The 22,680-nt window shown below is 41.8% G+C and overlaps 1 protein-coding gene across 18 annotated transcripts in view; it reads right to left on the bottom strand.

Moving 5' to 3' along the window:
- PPIP5K1 (diphosphoinositol pentakisphosphate kinase 1) overlaps nucleotides 1–22,680 on the bottom strand; it is a 49,315-nt gene that overhangs the window by 7,575 nt on the left and 19,060 nt on the right. For 8 of the 18 annotated variants that reach the window (XM_057544090.1, XM_007195992.3, XM_057544091.1 and 5 more), the window contains 4 exons: nucleotides 20,302–20,427; nucleotides 19,523–19,585; nucleotides 15,839–16,021; nucleotides 14,212–14,349 (listed from right to left, as the gene is read on the bottom strand). In XM_057544090.1, coding sequence (XP_057400073.1) covers nucleotides 14,212–14,349; nucleotides 15,839–16,021; nucleotides 19,523–19,585; nucleotides 20,302–20,427 — 510 coding nt within the window. The remainder of the gene's footprint in view (nucleotides 1–14,211; nucleotides 14,350–15,838; nucleotides 16,022–19,522; nucleotides 19,586–20,301; nucleotides 20,428–22,680) is intronic. The other 10 variants (XM_057544095.1, XM_057544097.1, XM_057544102.1 and 7 more) reach the window with 4 other exon arrangements.

The following is a 22,680-nucleotide window of genomic DNA, read 5'->3' as shown; positions in this document are numbered from 1 at the left end:
AATATTCCATTGTATATATGTACCACATCTTCTTTATCCATTCATCTGTCGATCAACATCTATGTTGGTACCATGTCTTGGCTACTGTAAATAGTGCTGCTATGAACATTGGGGTGCATGTATCTTTTCAAATTACGGTTTTCTCTGGATATATGACCAGGATTGGGATTGCTGGATCATATGGTAGCTCTAATTTTAGTTTTTTAAGGAACCTCCATACTGTTCTCCATAGTGGCTGCACCAGTTTGCATTCCTACCAACAGTGTAGGAGGGCTCCCTTTTCTCCACACCCTCTCTAGCATTTATCGTTTGTAGATTTTTTGATGATGGCCATTCTGACCGGTTCAATGATTCAGTTTAAATAACTTTGGGACTTCCCTGGTGGTGCAGTAGTTAAGAATCCAATGCAGGGGACACAGGTTCGATCCCTGGTCTGGGAAGATCTCATGCCGCGGAGCAACTAAGCCTGTGCGCCACAACTACTGAAGCCTGCACACTCTAGAGCCCGCAAGCCACAACTACTGAGCCCACGCACCTACAGCCTGTACTCCACAACAATAGAAGCCACCGCAATGAGAAGCCTGCGCACCACAGCGAAGAGTAGCCCCCACTTGTTGCAACTAGAGAAAGCCCGTGCGCAGCAATGAAGACCCAACACAGCCTAAATAAATAAATAAATAACTTTGGCAAGAATACTTCAAGAGGTGATCCTGTGTACTTTATATTGCATCATACTGGAGGAACATAATGTCTCATTATCCCACTAAGGCTAAGTTTACAAACAAAGTTAAAGTGGGGCCCATGAGATCTCACCATTGTAAAGTTTTCCCCTTCTGATTAGAGGTGATCCTTTGGCACTGTGGAACCTGATCAACATTTCACCTAATTGTGTTAGTATCCATTGATGATCCTTAATTACTTTATTAGGAGTGTCAAGTGGTGATTTTCTAATTCTATCAATTCTGTATTTATTAGCTGGCATATTTTCTGTAAAGAAGAGCTTTCTCTCTTCAACTTGGGGCATTTGATTACATTAAACTGCAGTTCTTACTGAAAAGGAAGGATAAGTGTTTATTTCCCTTTAATTAGTTTTCAGAAGAAAGAGTTGGTGAAAAGTATTCATCAATAGTGACAGATTATTATTTTATTTTATTTTTGTTCTCTTTTTTGTAAGATTCATTATGAGCTTGTAGATGTTTACATGTTCAGTGCACTTTAATCAATTACAATAAATTATTCTTTTTAATGTTAAAATATTCCAATTCTGGTCAGTGGGAGCCTCTTCAGGCTTGATTGCTTCCTTGCTTCTGTTACAACATGCCTCAGGATCACCTTGTGCTTTCCTTGCCCTAGATCATGCATCCTCAATAAAACTGGTTCTTGGTGAAAGTGAAAAAACTTAGATATTCCACTGGTTTGTGGTCCATCAAATGGCTACAATACATAAACAGACATAAAGTATATCTGTGGTATTAAAATTTCAGGTGGCGGGGAGTGATTGGAGGAAAAAAGTCTAAAAAGGCTCTGTAGGAGGGGGTGTGATTTTAGTAAAGAAAACAAACCAAAAAAAGGTTAAAAAACATGAGCCTAGACCAGGAATCCAACCATGGAATCCTGGTTGCTTTTAGTGGAGAATGATATGTAGAGACCAAAATCTAGGTGCCAAGGGAGCTCATTGATACTCTTTCTAATAAATGATATTAGAAAAAGCATTAAAAAATGGAATTCATATTGATATTTTCAATTCAAATTTAACATTACAGCACTTTAAAAATCTTCTGAATTTATATTTGTATCTAATTTATCTTACTTTGAGAATTCTTATTCCTAATAACAGAAACACAATTACTTATTTGCATTACTCTATTATATGTGTGTGTGTGCATATGACATATATGTTTCAAAATAGTATCAATATCACTACTAACAATTAAACCACTGAATGAGGATTAAAATTATGTTATATTTCTTTTTGTTCTACTAAAGGATTTACAGTCAAAGTACAGTATTCCAAAGTTATTTGAAAAATTATCTTCCCTGTGTGATTATGTTACTATTTTGATATAAAGTTAGGGTAATTTCTTTCCATTTTTTTTTTTTCCAATTTTAGGATTCGCTTCTTTTGATTTAGTCTTATATTTTGAAAAACATTTACAGGTTCACAAGTCAAAGGTTTATAAAAAGGCACATTCAGAGGAAGTTGCTTTTTCTTCATGCCCTTCAGCCCCGTTCCTATTGCTCTCCAGTGGTAAACATTTTTATTAGTTTCTGGTGTTTACTTTTATCATTTCTTTTTGAAAATATGTATATTTTCCCCTTATTTCCCCTCCTTATAGAATAGGTAACATACTATCAACACTATTCTGCACCTTTTTTTTTCCACTTAACAATATATCCTGGAGATTACTTCATATCAAAACACATAGACCTTCGTCATTAGTTTTAACAGATGCATAGTACTCATTTGAGTGGACATACCACTGTTTATTCAACCACTCTTGTACTGAAGAACTTTGGGGTTGTTTCCAAAAATAATAAATAAACAACATAAATTATGTCACAATAACTGTATACAAATGTTGTTTCAACTTTGTGTACAGTAGCTTCAGAATAGATTCCTAAAATTGTATTATTAGATAAGAGAGTAACTGTATCTGTAATTCTCTGAGATATTACAAAATTTACCTTCATAGGGGTTGTACCATTTTGCACTCCCACCAACAGTGTATGGAATTGCCTCTCTCGTTATAGACTTGTCAAGAGAATGTGTTATCAAACTTTTGGATTTTTTACAATCTAATAGGTGAGATACAATATCTCAGTGTCGTTTTATTTATTTATTTTTAAATTTTTAAAAGACTTTATTTATTTATTTATTTTTGGCTGTGTTGGGTCTTCACTGCTGCACGCGGGCTTTCTCCAGTTGCGGCAAGCAGGGGCTACTCTTCGTGGTGGTGTGCGGGCTTCTCGTTGTGGTGACTTCTCTTGTTGTGCAGCACGGGCTTCAGTAGTTGTGGCACGCGGGTTCAGTAGTTGTGGTTCGTGGGGTCTAGAGCACAGGCTCAGTGGTGGCACATGGGCTTAGTTGCTCCGTGGCATGTGGGATCTTCCAGGACCAGAGATCAAACCCATGTCCCCTGCATTGGCAGGCGGATTCTTAACCACTGCGCCACCAGGGAAGTCCCTCAGTGTGGTTTTAATTTGCATATATCTTATGATCGAGGTTGAGCATCATTTCACATGTGTAACAGCCACCTGTATTTCTTTCTTTGTAAACTACCCTTTTTCAAAAGTCACACTTTTGGTCTTTTCCTTTCTGATATGTAAAAGTTCTCTTTATTTTAGGATGATTAAGCCTATATGTGATATAAATTGCAGAAAAAATTTTTCTTTGCTTATGATGTTGCTATTGGTTTTGCAACATATAAAAAAATGTTTATATGGCTTAGTTTATCAATCTTTTCCTATTGCTTCCCAAATTTGAGTTTGAGTCAGAATTAGGTTCTCCTTACTTTCAGGTGATAAAGGAATTTATCACCATCACCCCTGCTTACTTTTAGTACTTGCATGGTTTATTTTTTTTAATTATTATTATTGAAGGGAAAGCCATATAACATAAAGCTAACCATCTTAAAGTGTATAATACTGTGGCATTTAGCACATCAACAATGTTGTGCAACTGCCACCTTACCTAGTTCCAAAACATTTTCATCACCCCAAAAGAAAACCCCATATCCATTAAGAAGTCCCTCCTCATTCTACCCTACCTTCAACCCCTGGAAACCACCAATTTGCTTTCTGTCTCTATTCTAGTTCTTTCATATAAATGGAATCATACAATATGTGACTTTTTCTGTCTGGTTTCTTTCACTTGCCATGTTTTTGAGGTTCGTCCATATTGCAACATATATCAGTACTTCATTCATTTTTATAGTTCAGTAACATTCTATTGTATGTATATACCACATTTTGTTTACCCATTCATGTACATTTCAGTTGTTTCCACTTTTTGACTATTGTGAATAGTGTCACCATAAACTTTTGTGTGTAAATATTTGTTAGAGTACCTGTTTTCATTTCTTTTGAATATATACCTGGGAGTGGAATTGCTGGGTCAGATAGTAACTCTATATTTAGCTTTTTGAGGAATTGTCAAACTGTTTTCCACCAGGGCTGTACCATTTTACATTTCCCCCAGCAATGTACAAAAATTCTAATTTGTTCATGCCATTACCAACACTTTTCTGCTTGCTCTTTCTCTTTTTAAATTATAGCCATCGTAGTGGGTGTGAAGTGGTACCTCATTGTGGCTTTGATTTGCATATCCCTAATGGTTACTGAGGGTGAGCATTATTTCATGTGCTTCTTGGTTATTTATATATCTTCTTTGAAGAAGTGTCTATTTAAGTCCTTTGCTCACTTTTAAGTTGGGTTGTTTGTCTTTTTGTTGTTGAATTGTTATATTATGGACCTTTATCAGATATATGATTTGCAAATATTTTCTCCCTTTCTATAGGCTGTCTTTTCACTTTCTTTCATGTTCTTTGATGCACAGAAAGTTTAAATTTTGGTGAAGTCCAATTTATCTATTTTTTTCCCTTTTGTTGCTTGTGATTTTGGTCTAAGAATCCATTAGCCAACTCTTAAGGTCATGAAGATTTATCTTATGTCTTGTAAGAGTTGTACAGTTTTAGCTCTTATATTCAGGCCATTGATCCATTTTGAGTTAACTTTTGTATATGGTATGAGGTGGGGGGGGGTCCATCTTCATTCTTTTGCATGTGGGTATCCAGTTGTTCTAGCACCATTTATTGAAGAGACAATTCTTTCCTCATTAAATGGTCTTAGCAACATTGTTGAAAATCAACTGGCCATGGAAGTATGGGTTTATTTTTGGACTCTTGATTCTATTCCATTGGTCTATATCTTTATCCTTATGGCAATCCCACACTGTTTGGATTACTGTAGCTTTGTAGTAAGTTTTAAAATCAGAAGATGTGAGTCCTCCAACTTTTTCTTTTTCAAGATTATTTTGACTATTCAGGTCCCCTTGCAATCCCATATAAACTTGAGGGTCAGCTTTTCCATTTCTGCAAAAAAGTGCATTGGAATTCCAATAGGGATTGCATTTAATCCAGAGATCTCTTTGGGGAGTACTGTCATCCTAAAAATGTTATGTCTTCTACATGAACATGGGATGTCTTACCATTTATTTAGGTCTTTTTAAATTTATTTCAGCAATGTTTTACAGTTTTCAGTGTACAAGTCTTTAAACTTCTTGGTTAAATTTGCTCCCAGGTATTTTATTCTTTTGGATGCTATAATAAATGGTATTGTTTTCTTAATTTCCTCTTTGGATTGTTCGTTGCTGGTGTATAGAAACACAACTGATTTTTGTGAGTTGATCTTGTACCCTGTAACACTGCTGAATTTGTTCATTAGTTCTGGTAGTTCTTTTGAGGTTTCTTTTCAATATTCTCTATATAGGATTATGTCCTCTGTGAATAGTGACTGTTTTACTTCTTCCTTTCTGATTTAGGTCCTTTTTTTTTTTTTTTTTTTTTTGCCTAACTGTTCTCCCTAAAACTTCCAGTACAATGTTGAATAGCAGTGGTCAAAGTGGGCATCCTTGTCTTGCTCCTGATCTTACGGGGACAACTTTCAGTCTTTCACCACTGAGTATGATTTGTGCTGTCTTTTTTTTGTTTTTGTTTTTGTTTTTTAATATTTATTTATTTATTTGGCTACGCCGGGTCTCAGTTGCAGCACACAGGATCTTCGCTGCCTCATGTGGGATCTTTGATGTGGCATGTGGGATCTTTGGTTGCAGCATTTGGGCTCCTTTAGTTGTGGCATGCAGACTCCTCTAGTTGCGGTATGCGGGATCCCTGACCAGGGATCGAAGCCCGGCCCCTTGCATTGTGAGCACAGAGTCTTAACCACTGGACCACCAGGGAAGTCCCTAGGGGTTGTTTATAAACGTCCTTTATAGTGTTGAGGAAGTTCCTTTCTGTTCCTAGCTCGGTGACTGTTGGGTTTTGCCAAATGCTTTTCCACATCAATTGACCCGATTGGTTTTATTCTCTCTTTGTTCTATTAATGTACTGTATTACATTGACATATTTTCTTATGTTGAATCGCCCTTACATTCCTGAGATAAATCTCACTTGATCATGGTGTACTATAATTCTTTTAATGTGTACTGTTGGATTTGGTTTGCTAATATTTTGTGGAGAATTTTTGCCTCTCTACTCATAGGGGAAATTGCTCTGTAGTTTTCTTTTCTTTTTAAATTTATTTATTTATTTATTTATTTATGGCTGTGTTGGGTCTTCGTTGCTGCATGGGCTTTCTCTAGCTGCGGCAAGCAGGGGCTACTCTTCGTTGTGGTGCACGGGCTTCTCATTGCAGTGGCTTCTCTTGTTGTGGAGCATGGGCTCTAGGCATGCAGGCTTCAGTAGTTGTGGTGCGCAGGCTTCAGTAGTTGTGGCTCATGAGCTTCAGTAGTTGTGGCTCACGGGCTTAGCTGCTCCGCAACTTAGTTGCACGTGGGAATCTTCCCAGACCAGGGCTCGAACCTATGTCCCCTGCACTGGCAGGCAGATTCTTAACCACTGCACCACCAGGGAAGCCCTGTAGTTTTCTTTTCTTAGGGTGTCTTTGTCTGGCTTTGGTATCAGGGTAATGCTGACTTCATAGGAAGTGTTTCCTCCTCTCATATTTTTTGGAAGAGTGTGAGTAGGAGTGGGGCTAATATTCTTAAATGTTTGGTAGAATTCACCAGTGAAGCCATCTGGTCTTGGACTTTTCTTTGTTGAGAAATTTCTGCTACTGATTCAGTCTTTTTCCTTGTTATAGGTATGTTCAGATTTTCTATTTCTTCTTGAGTAGGTTTTTAGAGTTTGTTTCTAGGAATTGTCCTTTTCATATATGTTATCTAATTTGTTGGCATACAATTGTTCATGGTACTCTCTTACAATCCTTTTTATTTCTGTAAGGTCAGTAGCAATGATTGAATTGATGGCAATTAGCTTCAATAACATACAAAAACTCTGTTCCTATAAAGCTCAGTCCCCACCTTGTTATTGTCACAAATTATAATATATCTTTGTACATTGTGTGCCCATTAAAACAGACATAATGATTGGTTTATTCATTTGCGTGTTGTCACATATGAAACAAAAAGACAAAAAGGGGAGCTACAAACCAAAAATACAATAATGCTGGCTCTTATATTTACCAGTGTAGTTACTTTTACCAGAGTTCTTTATTTTTTTTCTTCTTTCTTTCTTTTTTTTTGAGTTCTTTATTTTTTGATATGGCTTCAATTTTCTGTTTAGTGTCATTTTAGCCTAAAAGCCTCCTTTTAGCATTTCTTGTAGGGCAGATCTACTACTGACAAAATCCCTCAGCTTAAAGATGTTACTGGAAAACTACTAGAGCTAAACAATGAATTTGGTAAAGTAGCAGGATACAAAATTAATGCACAGAAATCTCTTGCATTCCTATAATGATGAAAAATCTGAAAGTGAAATTAAGAAAACACTCCCATTTACCATTGCAACAAAAAGAATAAGATACCTAGGAATAAACCTACCTAAGGAGACAAAAGACCTGTATGCAGAAAACTATAAGACAATGATAGAAGAAATTAAAGATGATACAAATAGATGGAGAGATATATCATGTTCTTGGATTGGAAGCATCAACATTGTGAAAATGACTATACTACCCAAAGCAATCTACAGATTCAATGCAATCGCTATCAAACTACCACTGGCATTTTTCACAGAACTAGAACAAAAAAATTTCACAATTTGTATGGAAACACAAAAGACCCCGAATAGCCAAAGCAATCTTGAGAAAGAATAACAGAGCTGGAGGAATCAGACTCCCTGACTTCAGACTATACTACAAAGCTACAGTAATCAAGACAGTATGGTACTGGCACAAAAACAGAAATATAGATCAATGGAACAGGATAGAAATCCCAGAGATAAACCCATGCACATATGGTCACCTTATCTTTGATAAAGGAGGCAAGAATATTCAATGGAGAAAAGACAGCCTCTTCAATAAGTGGTGCTGGGAAAACTGGACAGCTACATGTAAAAGAATGAAATTAGAACATTCCCTAACACCATACACAAAAATAAACTCAAAATGGATTAAAGACCTAAATGTAAGGCCAGACACTATCAAACTCTTGGAGGAAAACATAGGCAGAACACTCTATGAAATAAATCACAGCAAGATCCTTTTTTGACCCACCTCCTAGAGAAATGGAAATAAAAACAAAAATAAACAAATGGGACCTAATGAAACTTCAAAGCTTTTGCACAGCAAAGGAAACCATAAACAAGACGAAAAGACAACCCTGAGAATGGGAGAAAATATTTGCAAATGAAGCAACTGACAAAGGATTAATCTCCAAAATTTACAAGCAGCTCATGCAGCTCAATATCAAAAAAACAAACAACCCAATCTAAAAATGGGCAGAAGACCTAAATAGACATTTCTCCAAAGAAGATATACAGATTGCCGTCAAACACATGAAAGAATGCTCAACATCAGTAATCATTAGAGAAATGCAAATCAGAACTACAATGAGATATCATCTCACACCGGTCAGAATGGCCATCATCAAGAAATCTATAAACAATAAATGCTGGAGAGGGTGTGGAGAAAAGGGAACCCTCCTGCACTGTTGGTGGGAATGTAAATTGATACGGCCACTATGGAGAACAGTATGGAGGTTCCTTAAAAAACTAAAAATAGAACTACCATACGACCCAGCAATCCCACTACTGGGCATATACCCTATGAAAACCATAATTCAAAAAGAGTCATGGGGGCTTCCCTGGTGGCGCAGTGGTTGAGAATCTGCCTGCCAATGCAGGGGACACGGGTTCGAGCCCTGGTCTGGGAGGATCCCACATGCCGCGGAGCAACTAGGCCCGTGAGCCACAATTACTGAGCCTGCGTGTCTGGAGCCTGTGCTCCGCAACGGGAGAGGCTGCGATAGTGAGAGGCCCGCGCACCGCGATGAAGAGTGGCCCCCGCTTGCCGCAACTGGAGAAAGCCCTCACGCAGAAGCGAAGACCCAACACAGCCATAAATAAATAAATAAATAAAAATTTAAAAAAAAAAAAAAAAAAAAAAAAAAAAAGAGTCATGTACCACAATGTTCACTGCAGCTCTATTTACAATAGCCAGGACATGGAAGCAACCTAAGTGTCCATCAACAGATGAATGGATAAAGAAGATATGGCACATATATACAATGGAATATTACTCAGCCATAATAAGAAACAAAATTGAGTTATTTGTAGTGAGGTGGATGGACCTAGAGACTGCCATACAGAGTGAAGTAAGTCAGAAAGAGAAAAACAAATACCGCATGCTAACACATATATATGGAATCTAAAAAAAAAAAAAAAGTGGTCATGAAGAACCTAGGGGCAAGACGGGAATAAAGACACAGACCTACTAGAGAATGGACTTGAGGACACGGGGAGGGGGAAGGGTAAGCTGGGACAAAGTGAGAGAGTGGCATGGACATATATACACTACCAAACGTAAAATAGATAGCTAGTGGGAAGCAGCCACATAGCACAGGGAGATCAGCTCGGTGCTTTATGACCACCTAGAGGGGTGGGATAGGGAGGGTGGGGGGGAGGGAGTCACAAGAGGGAAGAGATATGGGAATATACGTATATGTATAACTGATTCACTTTGTTATAAAGCAGAAACTAACACACCATTGTAAAGCAATTATACTCCAGTAAAGATGTTTTTAAAACAAATCCCTCAGCTTTTGTTTATTTGGGAATGTCTTAATTTTTCCTTCATTTTTGAACAGTTTCGACAGATATAGAATTCTTGGTTGACGTTTTTTTCTTTTAGTACTTTAAATATGTCACCCCACTACTTTCTGGCCTCTATGGTTTCTGATGAGTGACTTGTTAATCTATTAAATATCCCTTGTATGTGACAAGCTGCTTTTCTCTTGCTACTTTCAACATTTTCTCTGTCTTTTGACAATTTGATTACAATGTGTCTCAATGTAGATCCCTTTGCATTTATCCTTCTTGAAGTTTGAACTATTTGGACACATAGATTTGTGTCTTTATCAAATTTGAGAAGTTTTCAGCTATTTTTTCTTCAAAATTTTTTTCTGCCTCTTTCTCTCTCTCTTCTCCTTCTGGGATTTCCATTATACATACAGTTGTATGTTTTATGGTGTCCCACAAGTATCTTTGGCTCTGTTCACTTTTCTTCATTCTTTTTTATTTCTTCTCCTCAGACTATATACCTTCAACTGACCTATCTTTTTTTTTTTGGCTGGAATACTAATTTTATTATAACATGTTTATACGTCTGCAGGTAGAAGAAAAATGTTTTTACCCTCCATAAAGCAGAATGGCTTACCCCCACCCCCACCCCACCCACATCACTTGATTATGGTTATGGTTCAACAGATGCATTTTTCAAAGGATCATTTACTCATTAAGCCTCAAAGGAATTCTGTAGCCATTCCTGGTTACTTAATAAATTCAAAATTTGTAAATGTATATTTCTTCTCTCTTTTGTTATGCTTTTACTATTCCATACTTCAAACTTACCCTTTTCTATACTGTCTGAATTAGTGAGGTCCTGCTAAACACCTAGTAAATGGCCACACATAACACAGACACGCAGAGAAGAAAAACATACACAATGTAGAGGTTTAAAAATTAAACAAATTAAAAAGCTAAACAATGGAAATACTATGCACCGATTTCAAAGCGTCCTCTGAGGAGGCCTGGATTCACAGACAGCCTAGGAATAGGCTGGAAGTACAGTGGACCATTGAAACAGGGCAGCACTGTGTTCATCTGTTTTGTATACTGGCCAACTGGAGGAGGTATCTTTTGAAGAAAGGGTTCCTCAGTAAAACAGTTTGAAAACCATCTCTGTGCAAACTTCAAAAAGCTACGTATGGGCTTCCCTGGTGGTGCAGTGGTTGAGAATCTGCCTGCCAATGCAGGGGACACGGGTTTGAGCCCTGGTCTGGGAGGATCCCACATGCTGTGGAGCAACTAGGCCCGTGAGCCACAACTACTGAGCCTGCGCGCATCTGGAGCCTGTGCTCCACAACAAGAGAGGCCACGATAGTGACAGGCCCGCGCACCGTGATGAAGAGTGGCCCCCGCTCACCGCAACTGGAGAAAGCCCTCGCACAGAAATGAAGATCCAACACAGCCAAAAATAAATAAATAAGTAAATAAAATTAAAAAAAAAAAAAAAAGCTACGTATGTCAGCCTACGTATAGCTGCCAGCCCTTGTCTGCAGTCCTGTAGTAGGGATAGTTTTTCATGATGTACGAATAAATTCCATTTAGGGTGAGTTGTTTATCAGGAGCCATCCTAAGTGCTTGTACGATTAATTGTGCATAGGAATAAGGTGGCTTTGAATCATCCATTGGGCTGTCTCCACCTGAAGCTTCCTTCTTATTTTCTGGCTGTGAGTTGTCGGCCATTAAATTGAGGTCAGATGGTACCACATGGCCCATTTTGTACCCTGAAGACCCTGCTCCCCGGGGGGCTGGATGGACAGGAGTTCGCAGCACTGATGGTTCCTGTGGGGGAGGGGAGGGGGCTGATGAGCTGGGCCATGGTGTCTGGAATGTTGATGGTCAGCGGAGAGATGTGAGCCTGCACGGGCTTCACCAGGGTGCTTCCTGTTTCTCCCTCTTCTTGCTGGACAGGGCAGTGAACGTGAGTGATCTTGACGTTTGTGCTCGGGAACCTGAACGTGTACACGTGCAGCAGCTGCAGCGGCGGCGCCCTGCGCCTTTGGAACACGCCATCCACGCACATGCCATTCCTGCCGAGGTAGCGCAGGTAGAAGTCGCCGCCCGCCTCGGCCCGGGCTGCGCCGACGGCTCCGGGGCCGCCCCGCCATGGCCGCCGCCGCCCGGGGGCGTGAAGATCTCCAGGTGGCGCCGCGAGATGAAGCTCAAGCGGCCCAGGCTCACGTCCACCGAGCCCTGCGACGAGTTTCGCCCGATGGTCACCGAGCGCTTCTTCATCAGGTACTCAAACTCACGGCCCTCGAGGCGCTCCATTGCCCAGCCGCCCAGCGGGGACCCGCCGCCCCCGGCGACGCCGCCGCTCGCGGGAGGCCCACCCGTGCCCGGCAGCGCTGCGGCCGCCACCATGGCCCTGCGCGGGCCCAGGCCGCCTTCCAACACCGCCACTGAGCTGAGGGCCGAGCGAGGACGAGGGCCGAGCGAGGCCGCCGGCCGGCGAGCGACAAGCGGTGGCGAGGGGCAGGACACGCGCAGCGTACCGGCGCCAGGCCATGACTGACGGCGGCGCCCGCCTTGACCTATATTTAAGTTTGCTGATTTTTAATTCTGCCTGCTCAAACCTAAGAAATCCTGCAGTAAAATTTTCATTTCTGTTGTTATGCTTTTCAGCCCCAGAATTTCTGTTTGGTTCCTTTTAATATATATATATATATATATTTTTTTTTTTTTTTTTAACAAATTTATTTATTTATTTTTGGCTGCATTGGGTCTTCGTTGCTGTGCCCGGGCTTTCTCTAGTTGCAGTGAGCAGGGGCTACTCTTCGTTGCGGTGCGCAGGCTTCTCATCGCGGTGGCTTCTATTGTTGTGGAGCACGGGGCTCTAAGTGTGTGGGCTTCAGTAGTTGCAACACACGGGCTCAGTAGTTGTGGCACGCAGGCTCCGCAGTTGTGGCACACGGGCTCAGTAGTTGTGGCTTGCAGGCTGTAGAGTGCAGGCTCAGTTGTGGCGCACAGGTTTAGTTGCTCTGTGGCATGTGGGATCTTCCCGGACCAGGGATCGAATCCGTGTCCCCTGCATTGGCAGGTGGATTCTTAACCACTGTGCCACCAGGGAAGTCCCCCAACTCCATTTTTTTTTTTTTGAGATGATCACATGGTTTTTATTTTTCAGTTTGTTGATATGGTGTATCACATTGATTGATTTGCATATATTGAAGAATCCTTGCATCCCTGGGATAAATCCCACTTGATCATGGTGTATGATCCTTTTAATGTGTTGTTGGATTCTGTTTGCTCGTATTTTGTTGAGGATTTTTGCATTTATATTCATCAGTGATATTGGTCTGTAATTTTCTTTTGTGTAGTATCTTTTGTCTGGTTTTGGTATCAGGGTGATGGTGGCCTCATAGAATGAGTTTGGGAGTGTTCCTTCCTCTGCAGTTTTTTTGGAAGAGTTTGAGAAGGATGGGTGTTAGCTCTTCTCTAAATGTTTGATAGAATTCACCTGTGAAGCCATCTGGTCCTGGACTTTTGTTTGTTGGAAGATTTTTAATCACAGTTTCAATTTCATTACTTGTGATTGGTCTGTTCATATTTTCTGTTTCTTCCTGGTTCAGTCTTGGAAAGTTATACCTTTCTAAGAATTTGTCCATTTCTTCCAGGTTGTCCATTTTATTGGCATAGAGTTGCTTATAGTAGTCTCTGAGGATGCTTTGTATTTCTGCGGTGTCTGTTGTAACTTCTCCTTTTTCATTTCTAATTTTATTGATTTGAGTCCTCTCCCTCTTTTTCTTGATGAGTCTGGCTAAAGGTTTATCAGTTTTGTTTATCTTCTCAAAGAACCAGCTTTTAGTTTTATTGATCTTTGCTATTGTTTTCTTTGTTTGTTTCATTTATTTCTGCTCTGATCTTTATGATTTCTTTCCTTCTACTAACTTTCCAACTCCATTTCTTAAAGGCTGTCTTTCCCCTAGTATTTTGAAACGCTAACTTCAACTATTTCTGGATTTTCTACTTTGTTTGCTTGGTCTCTGTTTATTCATGTACCAGTACTACACTGTTTTTATTATAGAAGTTTTATAAAATGTTTTAAAATCTAGGGCCAGCATGACTTCATTGCTCTTCTTTTCAAGATTTCCTTGGCTATTCTTGCTTGTTTTTTTTTTTTAATGACAACTTCAAAATCAATTTGTCTGACTTTAGAAAAACAGTACTATTTTTATTGAGATCACATTAAATTTATAAGTTAACTTTGGAAGGAGTGATAGTTCTATGCTTTTGAGTTAACCTATGCAATTAAACATTTTTTCAAGTCTACTTTTTCAGAGTGCCTATCTTTTTAATTTATTACTCATGTTCTAGGAAGCATGGGAGTAGGGGCAGAGATAGTGGTACAAGGTAAGAGTATTCTCCATACCTGCAGATGCCTGTGCTTGGGCATCAGTGTGGCGCTGGCAGACTCTACTCAAGAATTCACTCACTTGACGCAGGGAAAGGGCATTATGCAGTGTTTCCAGGGGGTAAATGGTAGGCACCATGGAGCACCCTTCAAATCCTGTTAGAAAAGAGATGGGCAAAGTCAGTGTTATTCCTGCTGGATATACCCCAACTGGCCAAGGAAGCATGGAGGGTCCCTGAGAACCATCAGGAGTGTCTGTGGCTTTTGGAGTGTGGGGTATCCAAGATTCTCAGGAGAGGGAACTCTTTAGAGCCCCTACAGGAGTCTATTTCTGTCACCTCCAGATTTCCTAAAAAGTCTTCCTGCTAAGGCCTCTGGGTGAATCAAATCACCTCTTATCCTACCTATGGAAAGCCTGCAATATTCCATGGAAAAATCAACAGAATCCCAATAGGGTAAGCACCTACACTCCTCTTGTACTTTCTGGGGGAAATAAAACAAAAGGTCCAGAGGTAAGGGGTGAAATTGTAGGTCTAAATGAGAGGTAGGGAGGTCATGGAGCCGGGAAACGACAGCAGATTTCAGGGATCATGTACACGAGAACCAGATTAAGGAGGAGGGTTTGGGATCTGAGGAGGGGTTCATGCAGATTTAGGATATGGGTAGAAAGGCTAGAATATTGGAAGCTGGAGGGCATGCAATACACATGAAGCTCAGCTCAGGAAAACCACATGTATGAACAGGTTGGGGGATGGAAGTTCTTTCTTGGTTATTTTCATCACTTCAAAGCTTCTTTCCTCTGCTCTCACTGAAGACCCCAGACTTGCTAGTATTTCTCTATTCCTTCAGGAAAATGAGGCAAACCCCCTAGAAAAAAGAATAAATACTGATTCTCTGCTCTGAACCCAACAATTCCAATGTAGATCTACATTGTAGGGTGAAGGGTAAACCTAAATGTGTAACTCTAATCCCAGGGCCTGTTGATGAAAAAAAAAAAAAAAGTTCCCATTAGAGGATCAAGAAGCATACATCTCAACCACTTTTTTAGTCCCCAATATTTCCTATGCTTCCTTTATATCTCCTTAAATGGATTAAAGGTAGGCAGGACAGCAATATCTATTCAAGACACAGCCTCCTGTCTGACAATGATTAAAACCTATATAACTCAAAAGGATTATACCTGACCATCTTCTAACCTTCGGCCCTTGTTTTCTTCAAGGATTCAACTGAGACCTCTGTGCCTCAATTTCCCCCTGTACTCTAGTGGCAGGAGGGCAGGAGAGGTACAGTCTCCAGCTTCTCAGAACAGCTAGAAAAACATTTGGATTTGAAGATGGTGGTAGTAGAGGGTCATAGAGATAAGAATAGATTCCAGGGCAAGAGACTACGCCTGTACCGAATAGCACTGGGAATAGGTAACATTAGGAGGCAGTGAGGAAGGAGAACAGGAAGGGGAGGAGCAGCCAACGCTACAGCTACCAGGCAGTCTGGCCCCAATCCCATCCAAGCAACTAAATGCAAGTCACACAACCTTAGAGTAAATAGGAGAAAGGAATAGGTGGGCTCTCCTGCCAAAAGTGCAAGAAGCAAAGCAGTCAGTCCCAGCCAGGGTAGTGGCAGCAGCCAGCTTGGTGGCAGGGGGTACCGTAGAGGCACTCGGGATCATCCTGGCCTGAGCGCAGCCAGTTCCGGAAGAGGCGCAGGTGGTAGGAGCACTGGTGCAGGTGATGCGCCAGCGTGGCATCCAAGGAGACTGGCCGGCCCCCTGTGCAGTCAGAGGAACAACTACGCAGCAACCGGACCACAGGGTGCTGGTCATCCAGCAGCTCTTGGAGGGGTTGGGGGAACCACGACAGGAAGCACAAAGATAAAGAAAGAGAAGAGGGAGAGACAATGAGGGGGGTACTGGATGACATAAGTATTCCTGGGAGGTGGGGCCACTCAGCTCCAAGGTGAGCTAAGAGAGAAGCAGAGATGGTCAGAGCCACGGGACATCTCTTGCAGGGAAGAGTACTGGCATCATGCTAAAAGAAGTCTAAAAGAAGTGAGTCTAGAAGAAGGGGCATGTGAGACCTCATCATACAGCAGGCCCTCCCCTTTCTCGTTGTGCACAATTCAGTCAGTGCTTGCAGACAGCAGTCACATCGTTCTGGATGGGGTGAGCTGGCAGTTCTGTAGCTAGGAACTCCAGTGTCCCCAATCATTCTTGGGCAAACCCTAGTTAGGGCTTGTTTCTTAAATGAATGTATTTATGAGGTTGGGATAGAGATGAAAAGATTTGAAGTCACTCAGAGAAGGGGGTCAAGAGTGGTATAGGTTATCAGGATAAAGTTTTAAGCTAAAAAAGCTCCTAAGGACTCAGGCCGGGCTCCCTGGACCACTCTAAGATAGCCACAGACAAGGCTTGTGTTAGGTAACTGACATAGATTAGCAGGAAACCAGGTGTCCTTTAAAACAGCATGTAAAAAATGGAATCAATATGTGAAAATGCCAATATTGATTAATCATCCTTCATTCCTGTTCAAATACATAGACTTTTTAAAAAACGTTTGCATAAGTCTTGGGGGGACATTGTATCAATTATAGAAGCCAAAAGAGATAATTTTATATTTTCTTCCCACTGCTGGTGAGTTTAACTGCACTTTGTTCAGCTAGATGAGTGGAAAAGCTTTAATCCGAAACTACTTATTATCTTAGCTGGTTGGCAAACTTTGTGGATATATGCGATTCAGCTGCAAACGGTTGAAGGCAGTGAAAGACATGTGGAAGGGGGTTTAAGAGGAACAGTAGGAAAAAGATCTTGGGGAAAAGGTATGGGGTCTTAACTGATAACAGGAATATGGTAGAGAGAAAGTAGGATCAAGGCAGCTGAGGATGACTGCTCAGAACTCCCAGACCAGAATGGGCTCCACAGGGTGATCCCATGAGACTATGGTTTCCAGAGACCTTAGTCTGGATGTCAAGAGAGATTTCTGTACCAATGGTCACACAGTTATGTGGGTCCCTAGAAGAGAATGAGCTTGGCAAATCTGGTGGGTACACTCTGACATTCTTGATGAGGGAGAGACACAGTCTCTTTCCCACTATATTAGTTCACCTTGGTAAGTTCAGCATGCAGTTTACTAATGGGCCATACTTATATACTTGATGTAGTCACAGGATGTGACAGAAGCTTATCAGGAATAGAGGCAGGGATGAGCTGAGGGGTGTTCTCCCATCAAAGCAAGGAAGTAGCACTGCCTTGCCTCCTTTCCAAAGCCAGGTCCAGTTTTTCCAGCTGCTATTTCAAAGCCACACATCATGGCAAAGAGATGGTGGTGATGGACAGTAGGCTGGCACATTGTTGTGACTAATCTGCTGCGAGCAATTGCAGACAGAGCATCCACTCTGTAATTGCTGGGTCAGTCCAGTAACATTTGGCCATGGGGTAGAGCCCTCATATTGTCCTGAGGGCCAAATTAAATCTAGATAATCTTCAGCAAGAGACATAATAGCTCCAAATCTTTTTCTCCTAGATCCCAGATTCCGGCTTCTCAGGCACTTTAGCCTCCAAGCTCAAATACAAGAAGAACAAAGGCCAGCAGAGCCCTGAGGTTGTGTGCAGGGTGCTGGAGGAGATCTTGAATTTACTCTCTTGCACTATAATTGTCCAGGTCTTTCTTCCTCTCCCCCTTTTGGTAGAATTAATTCTTCTTTACTGGTGAGGCTGCTAACCAAGGCTTCAGGGAACTAGAGATATATAGGTTTGAGGATCTGTTTGAGGAATTTGGATCTTTTCTCACAGAACCTAAGAGTTAGGAGAGTTGTGATTTAGCTCTGATGTCAGGGGCCCAAGTTCCTAGTACCATCTTCTGTACCCTAAGTAATAAGTCTCCTAAGTCCAAATCCCAGGCTGTAGTGTTGGGGTTGGTGCCTGAGGGTCTACTCTGGAGATGACTGTGGCACGAAGGCCAGAAGAGCTTGAAGCTAACTGTGCTGGCACAGTCACACCACTCTGAATGGGAAGCTCCTGTCACAGGCACAAATGGGAGTGCAGGTGGTGGGTAGGGGTATAAACTGAGCAAGTATAAGCTAGTCAACCTAGGGAGATTTCACCAGTGCCTAGTGGAGATGTATGGCCTGACTGGGCTAAAATCTAGCGGCTGCCACTGTCTAAGGAGCAGGTGATCAGCACCTAGATTTTTTTCAACCAGGAAGCCAGGCTAATTTTACCTCCCTCAGAGTCTTAGCTCTTGAACAGAAGAAAACCGTATCTAACAAAACTGGATTTACCTTGAAGACAAGATACAATGCACAGAGAAACTAAGGATATAAAGGATAAAGCAAGGTGTAAGTCCTGGGTTCCTCTGCCATACCCTACAAAGAGACCACAGCCCTTCAGTCTTGGGTTTACGCAGATCTCTAAACTCTCCCACCTTAGTGTGGGCAGACCCTGTTCTTCAGTATTCTTGAAATATTATTTATTCCTAAGCTCCCCCGGAATCTCCAGTAGACATCTCAACTCTTCACTTCCCCTTCTCGGAGACTGCAGTGCCGTAAGTAGGCTGGGGCTGCATGGAAACCACATGTAAACCCTCAAGGCACAATTCTTTTTCCTGTACCTACCACCTCCTACTCCTTTTGTTCTTTCTTGTATCCCAAATCAATCTGGACTCCTGTTTTCTAGGCCCAGACCCTAGGTTAGTAGTGACGTAAAGCAGATGTCAGAAGCACAAGAGCCACACAAAATACACACAATGGTAGGAGACAGGAATATGGAGATGGAAAACAATATACTCAAGACTAATGCCTTTATGGGTAGGCTTGGGAACTGGGAACTGCAGCACTGCTCCAAAAGGGAAGCAAACTAGTCATCCACTCCAACAAAAGAGCTGGTGAAAAAACAGGAAGATCAAAATTACATAAGCTGAGGAGTTGGGGAAACAAATAGAGAGAAGAAACGGGGATGATATAGGTAATACTACGCTCTTTCTAAGAAGGGGAACCATTATCATGTTTGTACAAAGCCTGGCAGTCATGTGATGGGAAAGGAAGAGGTTTAATTCATGTTTTGGTGATGATGCTGAAAAAAGTGACACAATGGTGATGATGGTGACCATGGAAATAAGACCTTGAGTTGCCCCAGGAATTGGGCAGCCAGGCTGCAGCCAAGGCTAAGGTCTGTCACAACAAGTGATATATCCCAAGAGCGACAACTAGTGAGTGGTTCAGAGACAGCAGGGTGTCAACACAGTGGAGGGAGAGGGAAAGTCAGTGTCAGAACTCAGAGGTTAAGTGTCTGGAGGTGACATGGTGAGGAGGAATGACGTTGAGTCAGAAGCAAACGTACCGTTAGTCGGATGCTTTGCAAACGACACAGAAAATCGTTTTACGGCCGGGACAAACAAGAGCTCTGGGGAGAAAAGACATCACGGGGATTATACCCACCGCTGTCCCCACCCTCTGCTCTGGAATTTGCTCACAATATACTCTGTTCTTTACAGTTAGTATATGACCTGCTCCCACCCCCGCCCCTTAGATTCCTTACTACCACATTTCAATCTTTTCCTTTGGATAATCTCCTCTCAGGAATCCGTGTGTCATCTCTACCATAATACGGCCCCACAAACAACCCTAATCTCACCACCACATCCTCTTTCTGGTCATTTACAAAGAAATAAAATCTTTGTAGAAACTTTCATCACTTCCCCCAATCTCTTTCCATATCATTTTTCCTGCCTTGGCTGAACAACTTCCCCATCCCTGATTTCCTAGATTTTAATTGAGGCTCCACTACATTCTTCCTGACCGTGGATCATCCTCCTTGGTCCCTACCCCTACAGGCCAGAATCCAGGAAAGAATACAAAGGTGGAGTAAATTGATGTAGCAGGGCTGTATGTGGCTGATTATGAAGGGATAAGCATAAATAAGTAGTATTTGTATGGCGAGAGGGAATGCAAATGGAGGGGTGGATGGGGTCTTGGTTCCTTCTCCCCTCTATAACTGATGCAGAAAACTTGTCATAAGGCTAGTGTCAGCGCCATCTTAAGCATGAATTGTTCTTGAGCTGTGTCCTTGCTGGCGGACAAATGAAGAAAAGAGTTGCCCCCCAAAACCCACCCACATACCATCTCGGTGCTTCAGACTGGCAGGTGGTAGCTTTTTGCCTTGGCTGCGGGCGTAGTCCTGAAGATTCGGGGCGCTGGAGGAGCCGCCCAGCACTGTGGTGCTGAACAGCCCCGTGCACTGTGAGCCTGCAAGGCCGGGAGTGCATTAGTAGCCACGCAAAGCTGCAATTACCACACAGAAGTACGCACAATTTCACATGACAACATCAGGACACACACACATAACCATTCAGAGCCACCACCACGTGGCCACTTGACATAACCACAAACAGCTTTCACTACTGTCCACAGCCACACTGGGCAAGCAAAGTGAGGATGCTCCTGAAAGTCGACTTGGCAGATACAAGAGGCCACTACAAATACAGGGTTAGTCATATTAGGGGACTCAAAGCTACTGAAAGGGATAAACTGTGCTCTCTAGGTGGCTCTCAGGAATGCTCAAAGAATAGGTAGATTCCTCTAGATCTCCCTAGATTTAATTCAGTGCTCCTTATGCTGGATATAGGGTTTGAAGAACCCAGAAATCAAGTCCCTTATTTGTTTAAAAGGAAAGAAACTTTGACTGAAACTAGACACTAAGTTTAGAGTACTCAACTCAAATTCGAAGTCCTCATAAGTTCCAATTCCTCCTAAGTTTTTCATCCAACATTCCCTCCCTTCTATTTTCCCTTAGACCTTTCTACCTTTCCCAAGAAAGTATGAGACTCACTGAGTTTTTGAAGCTGGAATGGATTCAAAGATCATCCAGTTCAGCCTTCTTATTTTAGAGATGAAGAAACTGACATTCAAAAGGGATCTCATTTGTTCAAGGTCATACAGTTTGTTAGGAGCTAAGCTGGACTAGAATCCAGGTCTCCTGACTCAGGATCAACCGTGTTCAGTTAGAAAAGAAATAGTAATTTTTTTCATCAAGAAGAAACAGAGCATTGTTTCTGAAGTGAAAATGGACACAAATTGAAAGGCATGTGAAGGGTCAGGTGATTATATGTAGAACATGCCTCCTAACCGCTGAACACCCTACTCAGGAGAACCTCGTGAACAGAAAACAGCGAAAAAGATGTTTTTTTTCTACTCTCGAAAGTTTATTGTCTTGTAAGTCCTGTGCTCAAAGCCAGATGCCCACACACATAAGTTCAAAGAAAGCAAAGAGAACTCTTGACAGTAAGTGGAGTAAATAAAACTTGAAAAATCCCTGAAGCAAATAAATCAAGCTAGTCACTGTCCCAAGTATCTGATCGACAGTAGGGTTGGGACTCCCATGGTCCCGTCTCCTACTATAGCCCACAAGGAGAGAATGGGCAGGAGGAAACAAGATTAACACTCCAGTTTGTGGGATTTTCTCCTCTACTTCCAAATCCATCTTAGCCAAGACCCTGGGTTTGACTTGGGAACTTAACATTCATAGGGGAAATGGACAGAGTGGAGAGGTCAGTTTCCTTTGAGCCCACAAAGAAGGGATATGGTTTCAGGGGTCCCAGCATTTCAGGGTCACCACATAAATCAAGAAGTTCAGATGGCTGATAATTTCCACCCTGGAATTGAGGACCACTCCTCTGCACAGCAATTTCTCCTACCTTTCATGTTCAAACAAGCTCAAGAATAGAGCTCCAGAGAGAAATAAGGGTTGCTAAATATGTCTGCTTTTTTCAGAGAAGCTGGAACTAGCTGGCTGTATCCCAGGCCACCCCCAAGCTTTGTTCTACATTTACTTCCTCCACGAAATAATTTTCTGGCGTAGTCCCACCAATCCTGCCGTGTCCAGTCTTGGATCATCTCAGGGGGTAGTCTTTACCTTACCACCACCATCTGTCAACCAGACTCATGCCTCTGCCTTGTTCTTGACAGCACTCCCCCTTAACTGGGCCAGACACACCTATCCTCTTTCCCACCTACCTGAAACCTATTCTCTACTGGGGTTTCTGGGAAAAGAAGTCCATATCACAGATCTAGACATTTGTCATTTATTTTTCATGCACCAAACCATCTACCTCATTTTAGGGATCTAGAAGGCAAGCTACTCCCATAAAATTAGCCTGGAAAATTACCAAAAACCTTTCTTCCCATTGCTGGTAACCAAATGCTGACCGTTTTGGGGCCAAGAAATTGGGTGCCAAGGAGAAAGGTAACAGAAAAATGAAAGGAGCTAAATGGAGAGAATAATAGGACAAGATAGAAAGAGCCAGGGGACCCAGTCTAGACCCCACACCACTGTCTCTACCTGCCAGTTCTGGTTACTGGCTCACAGGTGCTGTGTTCAAAGATAGTCCCTCCCAAGGACCCCTCCCCACTCCCAAAGAATACAATACCCTCTGAGGTTTGGTCCTTCCTGCAGTCTGTGTTCTTAGGAAAGGTTGAATGATGTTCTCCACCCCTCTCCAG

The sequence above is a fragment of the Balaenoptera acutorostrata genome, chromosome 3 (assembly GCF_949987535.1).
Source record: "Balaenoptera acutorostrata chromosome 3, mBalAcu1.1, whole genome shotgun sequence".
NCBI lineage: Eukaryota > Metazoa > Chordata > Mammalia > Artiodactyla > Balaenopteridae > Balaenoptera > Balaenoptera acutorostrata.
The sequence above is the reverse complement of the archived record's forward strand: the minus strand, read 5'-3'. Positions and strand labels throughout refer to the sequence as shown.